The sequence below is a fragment of the Dama dama genome, chromosome 12 (genome assembly GCF_033118175.1).
Source record: "Dama dama isolate Ldn47 chromosome 12, ASM3311817v1, whole genome shotgun sequence".
NCBI classification, from domain to species: Eukaryota; Metazoa; Chordata; class Mammalia; order Artiodactyla; family Cervidae; genus Dama; species Dama dama.
In genome coordinates, this window is record NC_083692.1 from 91987256 (window position 1) to 92004307 (window position 17052).

Genomic DNA, 17052 nt, shown 5'->3' on the forward strand with positions numbered 1-17052 from the left:
TTTTAAAAGTTTGCAAGGTGAAGAAGAAATATCATGTGCTAACTGAAATAATTTTGGTTCAAAAAAGCATTTCACATAACCATATAGAAACTTAACTTGATTTTTTTATGGAAGACTAAGCAAAGGGGGGAAAATGTTTGTTTTGAAATGTTAAGGACTATGTCATAGATTTTTAAGATAGAATATGCAATAAATAAAATATTTATTATTTTGTAGGAGAAAGAAAAAAAAACAAAGCAAGATAGAAATGCTCTTACCAAAGATGTTTCACTTCTAGATCTAGATGATTGTAAGTATTGAAATTTAAATCTTTTTATCTGTGCTTAGCAGTAGTATTTTTCATTTTTATAGTACCTTTCATTTACATGTCTCAAAATAATCAACATGTATTACAAAAGATTTATAGATATCAATAGACTAGAAAATATCAAAAATTATTTCTATTAGTATTTTTTCCCATCTGTTCTGTATATCAGTTAGTTTTGTATCACCTAAATAAGTATAATTTGTCAAATAAAATGCATCAAATTCATTTTAAACTCTTTGGTTTTAGTGAATAATTATCCATATCTCACAACTTCTACATTGTTAAATGTTGACTATGGAGATCAAGATATCTAACTTAATATAGGGAATTAGGGATGTAATTGGAAATGTAAAGGACATCACTGTTCTCTACTTGCCACACTTGGGGTGTGAACAGAAATAAGCACAAACCTTTTGGAATGCAGTAAAATTTATATCTATCAATATTTTAACTGCAAAAAATCTTTCCTCACCAAATTCACTTCTAAGAAGTTAGAATCCTTTACAAAAATGTGTATTCGCCTTCCTTTAAAGTCTCCTGAATTTTGAGAAAGACAGTAGAACTAACTTTGTGGATCAGGAGATTTTGCACTAGAGGAAGAGTAACAATAAGTGAGATTTCTGAACACTAAACTGCTGTCATTTTGCAGTATAGTTTTCCTGTGCCAGATGTGAGTTAACGCATTTATGTCATGTTGTCACAGAACCTGTTCTATGTATGTTGTTTACCTTGCCTATTTCTAATAGTCATGGCAAATCCTTACTGTAGAGAAATTAAACTATATAATACTGAAAAATATTTAACAGAGAAACTAAAAATAAAATTGGAACCAAATTTGAATAATTTCTCACTTATTGGCAAAGATTTTAAAGTTTACATCACTTCTTACCTCTTGGCTAAGATTTTTAAAGCAACATCCAATATTGTTAAGGTTTGGAGAAGCAGATACCATACATATGTTTTTCATAGGCATATAAGTGCAGTTTTTGAGGTCATTTGAGCCATATCTGTCAAGATATTAAATTCCACACACCTTTTGACCTAGCAGTTCTTTTCTAGGAATTTATCCTGTAGATAAACTAGCAAAAGCAGATTCTTATTCCATCCTTGTTTTAGACTCTTTAACCTAATGGCTTAATTTTACACTTAATGTCCATAGTCCTTTAGTGCTCTGACTCCTGCCTACCTCTTATCCGTACTGTTCCTCTGCATTTCTGAAATATGCCAGGCTCCTTCCTGTCAAGGGCCTTTGTTCTACTGTTTCCCCTGCTAAGAGCACTTCCTGATCTTCTGATAGCAAGCTGATGTTTATCTTTTAGATCTCAGCTTAAAGATCACCTTCTCTTACATACTTATTGAATCATTCTTGATGGTCTTCATGACATTTTTCACTATCTGAAATTATCTTAAATATTTTTTTGTATTGTTTACTGTCTGTCTTGCTCACTGTTATTCTTAGCACCTAGAGCAACACCTGGGAGATAGTGTGAACCCAGTAACTATTTGTTGAATTAATGTGCAAAGGTATATACAGATTTCACTGCAGCATTATTTTTACAGCCCAGTTCTGAAACTAAATGAAATGTCTACCAATAGTGTGATATAACCATTAAGAAAAGTGAGGTACCTTTTTAATATGCTAGTTTATGTTATTATATATATGAAACATTATAAGTGCAAAAAAATACACGTAGGTTATGACTCCTCTGTAAAGAAGTAAAAGAAGAACTATATCCTGCAGACAAATACAAATATGATTATACATTGTATATTTCTGGAAGGCTACAGAAGATATACTTAACAGTGTTAGCTCCGACCCCTGTGGGATGTAAGAATGAACTAGGGACAGAGGAGAGGGGGAAAAAAACAACAACTTATTTTGTATCTCTCTGTGACAATGAATTTTTTACATTTATGTGTAAAGTTTTAAGTTTTAAATTGTAAAAGAACAACAGTCAGACCTTTAAAAAGGAATTAAGAGTCAATGTTACAAGGTACTAGAGTGTACTCATTCCTTTTCTCCTTATATTTGACTGTGGATTTTCTGGCAGCTAAAGAGAAAAGCGAAACCTATAAAATGATACAATTTTTATTATTTCTTTTTAAAGCTTTTTTAAAAGTACATAGAAACAAAGATTTTCTTAAATACTAAGTTTTAAGAATTTAAATGTAAGTCTTTTTTTTAAGGGAAATTTCTTCCCAACTGACATTTAACTCAACCTCAGATATATTTCTGTTTGTTTTTAATACCCAGTAATTAGTCATTTAAAAATTTTTATATATTAAAAGTTTTACTGAGATTTTGAAGCATAACTTTGATCAGAAGAACAGTTGTCTAATTATTAAATATACTTTAGTAAAGAAAGTGTTTTGTAGAAAGTTTTGAAAAGAAAATGGGTTAGCATTCTGACAGATCAGTTCAGCATCTTTTTATAGGTAAATCCTTTTTCCTCCAAATTGGAGATTTGAAATTCTGTTTTATTATTTGCCTCTTTCTTTCTTTATCATTCACATTTCTTTCTTTACCATAAATATTCCTTAACAACTTTTAAGACTGTAAGGTTATCCTTTATACTGTAAGTTTACTATTGTGGAAATAAAACTTATTATTTAATTAACTGTTGTTTCCATTTCTTGCTGTCTTAATCAGTGAAGCTATATGCGTCTTTGTAAGTATGTTATTGCATTGTCTCCATGACTATATCCTTAAGATAAATTCCCAGGAGTAGAGTTGCCAGGACAAAAGCTATGAAGAATTCTACTGTCTAAAATTGCCTTCCACAGAGTTGGTACCAACATACCCAGTAGTAATATGAGAGTGCCAGATTCCTTTCACCCTGGTTTACCAGTGCTGGTTTTGTATTTTAAAATTGCCTTTGCCAGTTTGATAGGTGGAAATGGTATCTCATTTTAATTTGTATGCCTTTAAAAAAAAAGAACTATAGAGTCATTTTGTTTCTTACTCATTAATTCACCATAGTCAGCTGCCTGCAGAATTCTATTTAGGATTAACTTTCAGTGCCAGCTTCGATCTTGCCAGACCTGTAAACAGATGTGTAATTTATTTCTTTAATGCCAGAACCTCAGCCTTCTGAAATGATATTAAAAGCTTATATTTTTTCCTGTAAGAGTCAAGCTTACCTATGATGTGAATTGTTCTTCTCTGTCTTCAGCCAAGCTATAATTAAAATCAGAGGCTATTTCATGCTCAGTTTTTTTATTTCTTACATGGTCACCTAATATTTTGGATTGGATGGATAGACAAACAAATGGGCAGACGTGCCCTTAGAGCCCACTGGAAAAGTTACATGTTGCATGGAAAGGCAACACATTTTGATTCAAATTAAAGAAGAACCAATTTCTAGTCCTACAGTGGTTCTTCCACTCACTTGTTTTATGATCTTGCAAGTTTTAATCTCCATAGGCTTCATTTTACACTGTCTTTACATAAATGCCCCTTCTGCCCATTCATGCCGTTATCTTACTTCCGTCCTCATCATACTGTGCCTGAACTATCGTAAATTCTTCCTCAGTGCCAAACTGAGTGCTCTTTACGTTTCTTCAGTCTGTCTCTTACAACAGCCTCTGACTAATTATGCAGTACCATATATCTTACTACTCCTCTTTCTGGTAGATTTTTAATAGTTCTCTTTGATTTATAGGATAAATCCAATCCCCTTAGCTTTACATTCCCACCTCTCAGCCCTTGTTTACATCATCTCATTCAGTAACTAACCAGCTTCTTCCTTTCCTATTAATTTGAATTCTACCCTTAATTTAAAACCGGGCTTCATTCCCTCCTACTCACCAAGCCTTCTCTTGCCACTCTATCCCCATTGATCCTTTTTTTTTTACAATTCCCTATGGCACTTGCTAATTGTTGGTGGTTTTTGACGTGTGTCTAAGGAAGCATGGAGATATTGTAGCAGTGCTTCTCACTAAGAGCACACTCCTTGAAGAGTGCAGGGGAGCAGCTCAGGGCTCCACTCCCTCCCCAGCCAGCATCCATGCTGCTTTTTCTCTTGGGCATGTTGAGATTTTCAGATTTTCTTTTTGAAACTTTTCTTCTTTTGGCAATATCATTTATGGACCGTATTGTTACTTTTTTTTTTGTCTTCAAGCATGTATCTTTTTTCCTCAGTTGGGTTTTAAGTTTCTTGAAGACAGGGACCATATCTTGAACTTCTTTGTCTCTCTCTTGCTCCATTGTTCAAAAAGTACTTATTGATAATTTTATGAATGAATATTTGTTCTGCCTAACTTACAGGATATTGTGAGACTAAAGTGAGAGAAAGATGCTTGAAAATGGATGCCACATGAAGTAAATGTGACTTCCTTTATAGTGTTATTGTAGAGTGAGAATTTGTTGGAAGCTAAAACTTTCTCCGCATTTGAATTTATTTCATTCAACAAACAGTTGAACAATGACTAAGTACTGAAAATGTGTCAAAGTCCACTCACACAGACCAGGAGAGATGAAAACATTTAAAGACACAAATTTGTACTACAGGAGAAGTATAGTTGAAGAAGTGTATCCAAGTGTACCTGTAGAACGAAGAAGACACACAGAGACCATGTTTAAGTGAGTCTAGTTGCGCCTTCCCTCTCAGTGGTATCTCAGTGGATACAGACTGCAAGGTGAATGAGGCAGAGAAGGACCTTTAGGCAAAGTGGATAGAATATACAAGGTTCAAAGACGTGAAGCAAGATCTTGGAAACTTACTTGGTAGAGCTAAAACATAAGAGTGACTGATGAAATTGGAACTAAGCTAGACCTGCCCAATATGGTGCCCACTGGCCACATGTAGCTATTTAAATTTAATTAAATTTTAAAATGCAGTTCTTTGATCACACTAGCCACATTTCAGGAGTGCAGTTGGTATACTGGCTAATGACAATCATGTTGGCCATTACAGTTAACATTTCCATCATCTCAGAAAGTTCTATTAGACAGTGCAGAGCTAGATCATAGAAGACCTTGCACATTTAAGTAAGGAGTTGGACTTTATTTTTGTAGACAGTTGTAAATCTTTGAAGAGTTTTCAGCATGACAGTGATGTGATCAAATTTGTGTTTACAAAAGTTTTTCAAATTTCTTTTATTGATAGAATCAAATATTTTTATCTAGCTCATAGCTTTTGCTGAGTATAATTAGAAGTGAATTAGGTAGTCTGGGCCCCTTATAATTATTACAGTGGAGAATAAAATAGAGAAAAGATTTAATAAACACTCTTTTAAGGCTTATATCCCAACTGGAAAACTCTCTTGAGAGCTGTTGTTATCCTTTACAGTAGTCTGAAAAAATGTTTCTTTACCTTTTTCTTTTAGTTAAGCTACTGGATGATTAATGTTAGTGATAATGTTGGGAGATTAAAATTTTCAAAAAGTATTACTCAAGGTATTTATATTCTTATTTTGTTATAGGATTTGTCATTATGTTTTGAAAGCTAAGACTAATAACTGCCATGACTTGATAATAGCTTGACTAAATCAAGATGTTAAATAGAATTGTCATAGACTTATTAATCAAAGTAATTTAATTAGATTTACCAGCAAAATAAAAATGTTGCTTTTAGTAATATGAATTAAATTTTCATGCACATGTGCTAATTTGGCCCTTTACTTACAGTCAACCCGGTGTCCACTCCAGTTGCACTTCCCACCCCAGCTCTTTCTCCAAGCCTGATAGCTGATCTTGAAGGTTTAAACTTGTCAGCTACTTCATCAGTCATTAGCGTAAGTAATTTTCAAAATATATTAACTCAGTTTTCAAATTATGCCATTGCATCTTTTTTTATTAAAATACAAATAATTAGATTCTTAGCCTCAAACAGTTCTTCCTCTTAACAAATCTATTTCAAATTTGACCTTTTAATTTTGTAAATATATTTTTAAATTAGCTCTATCCAAACCGTTGTCTCAATTTCTCCTTGTTATCCACACTTACTTACCATGTGTACATTTTTCTCTGGTATTGTTATGTATCTAACTTATGAAAAGTTCTTTGCCACATTGAGTTAGTTTATATACATAGATTCGGTCCTGAAGAACTGTTTTCTACATGAAGAGACTCCCATTCTCATCATGAGTCTATGTCTACCACACTATTCCTTTATCACAGGCTACTAAAACTCTTGTTTTTATTTAAAAACTCAAGATTGTATTTCTTTTTACATTGTGTTTCTATTTGCATTATATGTACATGCCTTAATGTCTTTTAAGAAAATTCTTTAATATTATTTGTGGGGACTGACTTGGCAACGAGGCAAGAGGCTTACCTATCTCAAAATAATGCCAAAGCCATCAGCCTGTCACAATATCTGAAAGTACAGTAACTTTTTCTGTGTTGGCATGTTATACCACTAACCTTTCGCTCTGAGTCAGGCATGCTGCCCGAGATGTATAATCTGTTGGTATGCTTCCTCCTATTACTCTGTCGTTGGCAATCTGACAAACGAAGCAGTAGCACAGCAAGTTCTGGTGGGCACACAGGTAGCTTGAGCAGATCTGCTGAACCAGTGGTTGCCAGGGCGAGCAGGGTGTACATGATTGGTGATTTGAGCTGCCAGGAAACATAGAACTGCTTCTGCCAGAGATAAGAGAGAGCAGTACCTAATTCTTGTACAGTGCTACCAACAAATCTCCTCTTCAAAGCAAATGTGATATCAAGGCTGTGCAATGAAACACTCAAAAGAGCTCCGTGCATTCCCCTTTAGCGTTGGTCAACTCAGAAAATACAGGCGAAAACTCTTAAGCGTATCATGTTGTTTTTCAGTTTGTAGAACATGATTATCTCTTTATCACTCAGAAATGAGTAAAGCGGTATTTGGGACTTTAGTTTGTCCTTCTTACTATAAAAGGTCAAGGCACATTAGAAGAGAGGAGGGGAAAGTGGGTAGTTATTTCATTTAAGTAATAAATATTTATTAAGCATTTGTAAAGAGAAACTGGTCATCAAAAAATCTATAGTGAAGCACAGTAAGTTTTTGAGGCAAAGGGAGGACCCTAAAAACTTGGGAGGCAATAAGGTGGTAGATGAATAACTTGGGTTTGATATCAGATGACCAAAAAGGAAATCCCTGCTTTGCCACTTGCTAACTATGTGACCTTGGGCAAATTGGGAAGTAGCTTCTCTGCACCTAAGTTTCCTATGAAGATAATATCTACTTCACAGGTTCTTGCAGATTAATGAGCTAATAAATGTGAAGCTCTTAGAACAGTGACTGGCACATTGTCATCACTCAATAAATATTAGCTAATATTTTTGGAAGTGGTATAATACGTGATAATGGACCCTGAGTAGACTCACACTTTATTAGCTGTAAGAAGAATGCAATTGAGATTAGAAAAGCTTGTAGTAAATTTTCACTTATCACAAAGTAATTGAAGGACTCATCTTTTTATACTAAAGAAAATATTTATTGAGATGGTCTCTTCAAAGGAAAAGCAAAGCACTCTCTCGAAAGAGTATGCCCAATAAAAAGAACTCCCAGGTGAAGCAGGATCACAACCTTCATCCCCAAAAGCTAACAAAATGGTCAAACAAGTGATCATAACAAGAATGGCAATCAGAAATTCACCAGCAACAAGCCAATAAAGAAACCAATAGAACTTTAAACAAAGAGAAAAGTAGAGCCTTGAAAAGTAGAACCTATGGAAATAAATTGAGCGTTCTGATGCAGAATATCATGGCTCCTGACCTCACGTTCAGCCCTTGAAACAGTACTTTAGAAAGCTGAATCAACCAAAGTGTAAGTTTCCTCATTAGGTGTACAAATTTAGATAGAAATAGACTAAAGACATCAAGGAAATACTCAAAGACTAGTCCTCAAAAATTAAAAGCTCCAATAATGGTATGGGACCTCAACAAATGCAAGGGTCTCTTGAATCCCAAAATAAAATTCATGGATGAGTACATCCTTAATTTAAAAATCAACATGTTACCTCAATTCAATAGAAAGAAAAAAGTACTTTCTAATAAATAGTACAATGATTGACTATGACTACGTTAGACCATAAATGTTCGACTATAACTACATTAGAAATGTAGTGAAGTAGTGAAATGATGCCGGCAACTGTAAATGCAAACCGATAAACTGTATGATTGTATTAGCAACCCAAATACCATGAGTTGTGGTGTAACATGATTTTCCAAAATATTGAATGGTTTTTCTGGTAGTTATTCCTGGAAAATTGAATATTTTAAAATCTTGCAGTGTGGGCCCCCCCACCCATAAAAGACTACTCTGTACTGATATGAAAAGTGTTCTAGGACCAGGTGATTTTTAAACAGGTTTCCACGTTATGAATGTCCAACAAGACAGGTGAAAGTTGTGAGGAACGTGGTATAATCCTTATTGAATGAATCTTCCCTGGGATTCATCCAGAAAACGAATGAGGGATGCAGTGAAACAGGCGTTACATACTTCTCCACTGATGTCGTCTAAACCATCATTCTGGGTGGCACTTTGGGCATCTGTGTATAGAATCATCAAAATATGCATCCTGGTTGACAGAGTAATCTTGTGAAAGTGTTAGTCAGTCAGTTGTGTCCAACTCTTTGCAATCCCATGGACTGTAGCCCAGGGATGTTCTCCAGGCAAGAATACTGGAGTGGGTAGCCATTCCCTTTTCCAGGGGATCTTCCTGACCCAGAGATAGAACCCAGGTCTTTTGCATTGCAGATAGATTCTTTACTGAGCCACAAGGGAAACCCAGTAATCTTATGTCTAGGTTTTTCTTCTAAGGAAATAATTAGAAATACAGAGGTTTATGTGCATGGTTATTTGTAACCACAGTGCCGTGATAGGAGAATGATGGTTGCATCAAGTATGGCAGAGTCAAATTAAAGAATGTTGTGTAGTCTTAATAAAGATGGTTTTATTAAATCTTTGAGATTTTAAAAATGTGGTATAAAATTAAATGATGAAACAATATAAAATATTATGTATTTTACCTCAACTTTATAAAATTGTATACTGACTATTTTTTAAATGTAAGGAGAATGAAAGAAGAAAATACTATTATATGTAGTATTTTCCAGAGTTTCTCTAGGCAAAGATTAATAAATATATATATATATAACCCAAAAAGCAGTCATTTTGTAATAGGCATGGTAAGCATGTATATGAATGACTAGGATGCCATTTTATTGATACCTAATGTCTGTCTTTCTGAATCAACAACAGTAATTATATTAAGCAAGTAATTTGGTTTTCTCCCCTCTAAAATAAAAGCAAAGTAGATCTCCATGTTTCCTTTTAACTCTAACATTTTGTGAATCTGTGGAATTTTTAAGCAAACAAATTATGCTGGGATGATTTGAGTGTGAAAATAAATGGATTAAACACTTTTTAGCTTATATGGTGACTTCTATTTCATTAGTTCAGTTCAGTCCAGTCGCTCAGTTATGTCCAGCTCTTTGCAGCCCCACAGACTGCAGCACGCCAGGCTTCCCTGTCCATCACCAACTCCCAGAGCTTCCTCAAACTCACATCCATTGAGTTAGTGATGCCATCCAACCATCTCATCCTCTGTTGTCCCCTTCTTCTTCCACTTTCAATCTTTCCCAGCATCAGGGTCTTTTCAAATGCATCAGTTCTTCACGTCAGGTGGCCAAAGTGTTGGAGTTACAGCTTCAGCATCAGTCCTTCCAATGAATATTCAGGACTGATTTCCTTTAGGATGGACTGGTTTGTTTCTCCTGGCAGTTCAAGGGACTCTCAAGAGTCTTCTCCAACACCACAGTTCAAAAGCATCCATTCTTCAGTGCTCAGCTTTCTTTATGGTCCAACTCTCACATCCATACTTGACTATTGGAAAAACCATGGCTTTGACTAGACGGACCTTTGTCAGCAAAGTAATGTCTCTGCTTTTTAATGTGCTGTTTGGGTTGGTCATAGCTTTTCTTCCAAGGAGCAAGTGTCTTTTAATCTCATGGCTGCGGTCACCGTCTGGAGTGCTTTTGGAGCCCAAGAAAATAACGTCTGTCATTATTTCCATTATTTCCCCATCTATTTGCCATGAAGTGATGGGACTAGATGCCATGATCTTTGTTTTTTGAATGTTGAGTTTTAAGCCAGCTTTTTAATTCTTCTCTTTCAATTTCATCTAGGTCATTAAGATCTTTTTTGTATAGGTCTTCTGTGTATTCTTGCCACATTTTCTTAATATCTTCTGCTTCTGTTAGGTCCTTACCTTTTCTGTCCTTTATTATGCCCGTCGTTGCATGAAATGTTCCTTTGGTATCTCTAATATTCTTGAAGAGATTTCTAGTCTTTCGCATTCTGTTGTTTTCCTCTATTTCTTTGCATTGATCACTGAGGAAGGCTTTCTTGTTTCTCCTTGCTATTCTTTAGAACTCTGCATTCAAAGGGGTGTATCTTTCCTTTTCTCTTTGCATTTCACTTCTCTTCTTTTCTCAGCTATTTGTAAGGCCTCCTCAGACAACCATTTTGACTTTTTGCATTTCTTTTTCTTGGGGATGGTCTTGATCCCTGCCTCCTGTACAATGTCACGAATCTCTGTCCAAAGTTCTTCAAGCACTCTGTCTATCATATTTAATCCCCTGAATCTCTTTGTTCATTCCAGTGTATAATCGTAAGTGGTTTGATGTAGGTCAGGAAGCAACAGTTAGAACTGAACATGGAGCAACAGACTGGTTCCAAATAGGAAAAGGAATACGTCAAGACTGGATATTGTCACCCTGCTTATATATTAAACTTATATGCAGAGTACATCATGAGAAATGCTGGGCTGGAAGAAGCACAGGCTAGAACTAAGATTGCTGTGAGAAATATCAATAACCTCAGATATACAGATGACACCACCCTTATGGCAGAAAGTGAAGAGGAACTAAAAAGCCTCTTGATGAAAGTGAAAAGAGGAGAGTGAAAAAGTTGGCTTAAAGCTTAACATTCAGAAAACTAAGATCATGGCATCTGGTCCCATCACCTCATGGGAAATAGATGGGGAGACAGTGGAAACAGTGTCAGACTTTATTTTTTGGGGCTCCAAAATCACTGCAGATGGTGACTGAAGCCATGAAATTAAAAGATGCTTACTCCTTGGAAGGAAAGTTATGACCAACCTAGATAGCATATTAAAAGCAGAGACATTACTTTGCCAACAAAAGTCCGTCTGGTCAAAGCTATGGTTTCTCCAGTGGTCATGTATGGATGTGAGAGTTGGACTGTGAAGAAAGCTGAGCGCCGAAAAATTGATGCTTTTGAAGTGTGGTGTTGGAGAAGACTCTTGAGAGTCCCTTGGACTGCAAGGAGATCCAACCAGTCCACCCTAAAGGAGATCAGTCCTGGGTGTTCATTGGAAGGACTGATGCTGAAGCTGAAACTCCAGTATTTAGGCCACCTCATGCGAAGAGTTGACTTATTGGAAAAGACCCTGATGCTGGGAGGGATTGGGGGCAGGAGGAGAAGGGGATGACAGAGGATGAGGTGGCTGGATGGCATCACCGACTCGATGGGCATGAGCTTAAGTAAACTCCAGGAGTTGGTAATGGACAGGGAGGCCTGGTGTGCCACCAAGAGTTGAATATGACTGAACAACTGAATTGAACTGAACTGAGAGTGTATCAGTAAAGAAACTGAATTTTTAGTGAATTACTTGTAAATTTTTTTTTTTTAACTATATTATTGTTAGGCTAAGAGTTTCTAAATTCTTATACTTCACACCCCCACAATTCAGTAGTAGCAATCCTCAGAGTATTAGTCCTCTGGCGAAGATGAGAAAAGAAGGGGAGGGATGAAGTTTGCATATTAAGAGTAAATGTGAAATAAAAGTGAATTATTCCTGGTGGCTCAGACAGTAAAGAATCCGCCTGGGATGCCGGAGACTTGGGTTCAATCCCTGGGTTGGGAAGAGGGGTAGCAGCCCACTCCAGTATTCTTGCCTGGAGAATCCCCATGGATAGACGAGCCTGGTGGGCTACTGTCCATTGGGTCACTGAGAGGCGGGCACAGTTGTGTGACTAAGCAGAGCACAGCAGAAGTGTCAATTGTTCACCTAGGGTATTAGAAATGTTGGAAAATTGGAGAAACAGCTGTTCACTGTGGCTAAAGCATAACATAGAAGTTGGAATAACCAAGTCCGTGATGCTGGAGAATGTTGGTGACATACTATCATGAGAAAATTATAGTAATGATTTCTTTCTTATATCTTGGTACATATAGAAAAGTGATAATAGGTGGCTCAGAGAGGAAAGAATTTGCTGGAGACCTGGGTTCAATGCCTGGAAGATCTCCTGAAGAAGGGAATGGCTCCAGTATTCTTGCCTGGAGAATTCCATGGACGGAGGAGCCTGGCGGGCTATAGTCCATGGGGTAGCAAAGAGTCAGACACGCCCAAGTGACTAACACACACACAGTATTTGTATTGTGCTCTGGAGTAAACAGAGATGCTGCAGGAGATGGGAGGTTCCCAGGCCGGGAGCTCCAGTTTCACAGGAAACACCTGACATTTCTGAGGTTAATGGCAGAGGCAGTAGCGCAGCATACCTCTGACCCATTTGTGGTACATTAGTGAGGAAGCGCTGACTTAGCTGCTGTAATATAACCAGTTTGATCCTCATGGATCACAGTCCCTAAGTGGAATTTAACTTAGGAGGCTGTGGGAAGGTTCATTAAGAAAAGCAATCTTTATAAAGGACAGCGGTAATATATTAAGGAGTAGTAAGTAATTCCAAGAACAGTCCATGAAAGAGAAACCAGGGTTGCAAAAAGAAAACGTCAGTTTGATACAATATGTTATTTGGAGTTAGCCCAGCTTGATGTTACACGCTTCCCAGGTGGCACGGTGGTAAAGAATCCACAACCCGCCTGCCAAAGCAGGAGACTGTAAGAGATGCTGGTTCGATCCCTGGGTGAGAAAGATCCCCTGAAGAAGGAAATGGCAACCCACTCCAGTATTCCTGCCTGGAAAATCCTGTGGACAGAGGATCCTGGCAGGCTACAGTCCATGGGATCTGGAAGAGTCAGACACAGCTGAGCGGCTAAGCACATGATGTGAGGGCAGAGTCCTCCAGGCTGGTAAGTTTGTCCAAGACTGCCGAGGCAGCTGCAAGTTGGAGGGTTTTCTGAAACTCCCCTCAAGTATGATAATTCACTAGATCAATTCACACAACTCAGGAAACCCCTATGTTTAGGGTTACAGTTTTACTGTGGCATGCTCATGCTCAATCGCATCAGTAGCGTCCAACTCTTTGCAACTGCATGGACTGTAGCACATCAGTCTCCTCTGTACGTGGGATTCTCAAGGCAGAAATACTGGAGTGGGTTGCCATGCCCTCCTCCAGGGTATCTTCCCGACCCAAGGATCAAACCCGTGTCTCTTACGTCTCCTGCATTGGCAGGTGCGTTCTTTACCACTAGTGCCACCTGTTTACTGTATATAACAATAGGATAAAATTAGCATCAGCTGAAGGAAGAAATCTATGGAGGAGATTCTGGTTGTGTCCCAAACTCAAAGCTTTGGGATTACCCTCCTTGTGTTGGAGTTGGTAGTATATACAGGAGTACTGCCGTCCAGGGTTGCTCACCAAGCTTAGATATCCAGTTTTTATTGAGGCTTTACTACATAAGCAGTGTCGACTGAATTAATTGCCTCATGGCTGAACTCGCTCTCTAGTCTTCCCCTCCAAGTCAGTCAGATATCAGCGCCCTAGAGCCCCAGCCCTCTATAATCATATGGTTGGTCTTTCTGGTGTGGTCAGCTTCCATCCTGGGTTATCTGCTTAGCCAAGCTTTCTAGGGGCCCACCATGAATAAAAAAGGCACTCCATCACTCTGGAAATTCCAAGTCTTTAGAAGGCTATCTCTGAAGAGCTAGAACAAAGTCCAGATCAGTCTTTAAATGAGACCGGATTCCATACTACATATGCCAGTTAAGTGTTTTTTTTTTTTTTTTTCATTCAACAAGTATTCATTCAGGGCGGAATATGAGGAGGAGCCAAAGATTTAGTTGTGTACAAGGCTATGTTCCAGACCTTAGGGAGTTTACAGTTGAGTAAGAGCAAAACAAAAGGAAAATTTCCTCAAAATTATGTAACTTCGGTATACTAAGTATTTCCATTTTGTAACATAGTTTGCCCTTTGGGATATTTCTACAAATGCAGGTTGTCAGCATTTCTATGACTGTATACATAAACATGGTTATTTTATATTAGCTAACCTCCACAGCGCCACCTATTTCAGTAGTAGCTTAAAATCTAGCAGGAGTTAACTTTTGACATTTAACACAGTTTAGAATTTAAATATCTGAACTAACATCACTCTCTAACAAAAAGTAGATGGATAATTTTGAGTACATGCTGTTCACCTCTACTTTCTTGAAGTGACACTGTGGATATTCACTAAATCACTTGAAGAAATAGATTCCCACCATGTCCAGTAAAGACAGTAGCAGCAGCAGCATTAACCTGAGGTTTTTGCTTATTATTATGGGTAGTCAGCATGGAATTTTCCTATGAGCAGCCAAAAGATGGCATTGTTTTATCAATGTGAAGCTACTTCACTAAGGGCTCCACCGGCCCCTTCAGGGCTTCCTGCTGGCTCAGTCAGTAAAGAATCTGCCTGCACTGCAGTAGACCCCGATTCGATCCCTGGGTCAGGAACATCCCCTGGTGAGGGGAGTGGCAACCCACTCCAGGATTCTTGCCTGGAAAATCCCATGGACAGAAGAGCCTGGTGGGCTACAGTCCATGGAATTGCAAGAGTGAGACATGACTTATGGACTAAACCAACCCCTTCCAGGATTTACAGGCTGAAAGTAAGAAAGAGAAAACCCACATGTAATGTGCCCTTGAACAGGCAAAGTGAGGCAAGGAAAAGGCTTTTTTTTTTTTAATACATAAACCAAGTTTACCACTTGAAGTTCGTGTTTATCATTAGTTCTGTGAAACTCCCTATGAAAGGAATATAGGAGAACTGGCAAGTAGGCCTACAGCTTCTGCTATTGATAGAGATTGGCAACTACTTGAGTTACAGCTATCCATGGTTAGGAATGAGATCCTGACCCAGTTTGTATTATAGGAAATTAATTGGAAAATCAAGAGTACCTGTCAGACCTGCTTTTGGCACAGAGGTCACTATGTCAGTTTTAAAACAATATGAAGAAAAAAACAAACGATAACTCATGATGCAGAAATTGAATTTCTCAGTCTGAATTTGCTAAAACAGCCTGTGGAATTACTCGGTAATCGCATCATAATGATGGACAGTTGTAACTGAATTTGATCTCCATTTCTCAAAAGTGGACTTAGATCTTAGATAGGCCTTTCACTTTTTTAAAATTGATACTGGGCTAGAGCATTTTACGGAGAAGGCAATGGGCAACCCACTCCAGTACTTTTTGCCTGGAAAATTCCATGGACAGAGGAGCCTGGTAGGCTGCAGTCCATGGGGTCGCACAGAGTTGGACCCAACTGAAGCAACTTAGCAGCAGCAGCAGGTCATTTTAATTTTGTTTTCCAATCTGCTGTCTTCTACCGCCAGAGTGCTGGCTTTCTTCTAGTTTGCCTACAAGGACAGATTGCTTCTAGTTTTTGTACAAGGGTCTTACTAAGTCATATGCTAGATATTTCACGAATAGATAGCCTCATTCCCACATAAATGATAATATATCTGTGTTAAAGATTGTTTTCTGATATGCTGGACAAACTGTATTTTTTTAAATATGTGCTTTTTATATTTTAAAAACTTAAGCCTCAGGCTAAGAGACAAGTCGAGCTCAGATCAAAAATTTCCTTGACTTTAAAGAAGGAAGAAATTATAAGTTAAAATTAAAAATAATTTTGTCATTTTAAATTTGGGAAAAATCCTTTATTTGTTCTGATGAAAATGTCAGTAGTCATGGAACTGTGATGAAAATAATGAAAAATCACTGGCCTGGGTCTGCTTAAATTGAAAACATTTTTTAATTAAAGTCTGACAGTATTTTGTGCTTTCATTGCCCAGCCATGTCCCATCTTATTCTTTTATTTAATTCTCTTCTGCGTATGAGTTGCTTTAATTTTTAAATTAATCTTTAAGGTATGCTGTATTACTGCTTTATCTTTTTATTTCTGTACTAATTCAGAGGTCTCATAGTTAGTAACAGACCATTATCATCTCTCCCTGTCCTAGATTATTAAAATGAGCTGCTTTTTAAAAAGATATTGTTATTAATTTTACCTATAGGTTTTTTATTGTAAAAACATTTTTTATTTGCCTTAAACAAATATACGGCAATCTTAAGTCTTGAATTCTCCACAATGAAAAATCCACTCTATCAATTGCTAACAGTGGTTATTATAGCAAAACAAACAAAAAAAAAAAGGTTACCACCAAAACAAAGAAAATATGTGTAGAAATTTGTAAGAAACAAAAGGATTAAAGACGTGATGGTAAAGAGGGCCCGGGCCTGCCTGTTACTTTGTGGTGAGTAGTTCCTGTCCTTGCTGTGGGTTCCATCTTTAGAGCTAAGGCAGTTCACTTGAGACTTTTTTCCTAAGATTATTGTTTTTAGTTTTCATTAATTACAATTATATGTACTATACTCGAAAATAAAAGGTTTTATAGTACCAGTTATTTTAAAAGAATTTAATCTTTTCTGGAAATTTTGTTTTCCGCATTTGAAGTTGATTGAGCATTGTATTGTTGTCAGCTGCCATGTTGTGAATTTTTTTGCTTGTGTTGAATTATGATATCTATAGTGAAAAATATTTTTTAAGCTTTAAGATATCTTAGACTATT

General features: G+C 37.0%; 1 protein-coding gene across 1 annotated transcript in view; it reads left to right on the forward strand.

The window, feature by feature from the left end:
* AP3B1 (adaptor related protein complex 3 subunit beta 1) overlaps positions 1–17052 on the forward strand; it is a 227970-nt gene that overhangs the window by 151745 nt on the left and 59173 nt on the right. The window contains exons 21-22 of the mRNA XM_061158118.1: positions 217–289; positions 5937–6043. Coding sequence (XP_061014101.1) covers positions 217–289; positions 5937–6043 — 180 coding nt within the window. The remainder of the gene's footprint in view (positions 1–216; positions 290–5936; positions 6044–17052) is intronic.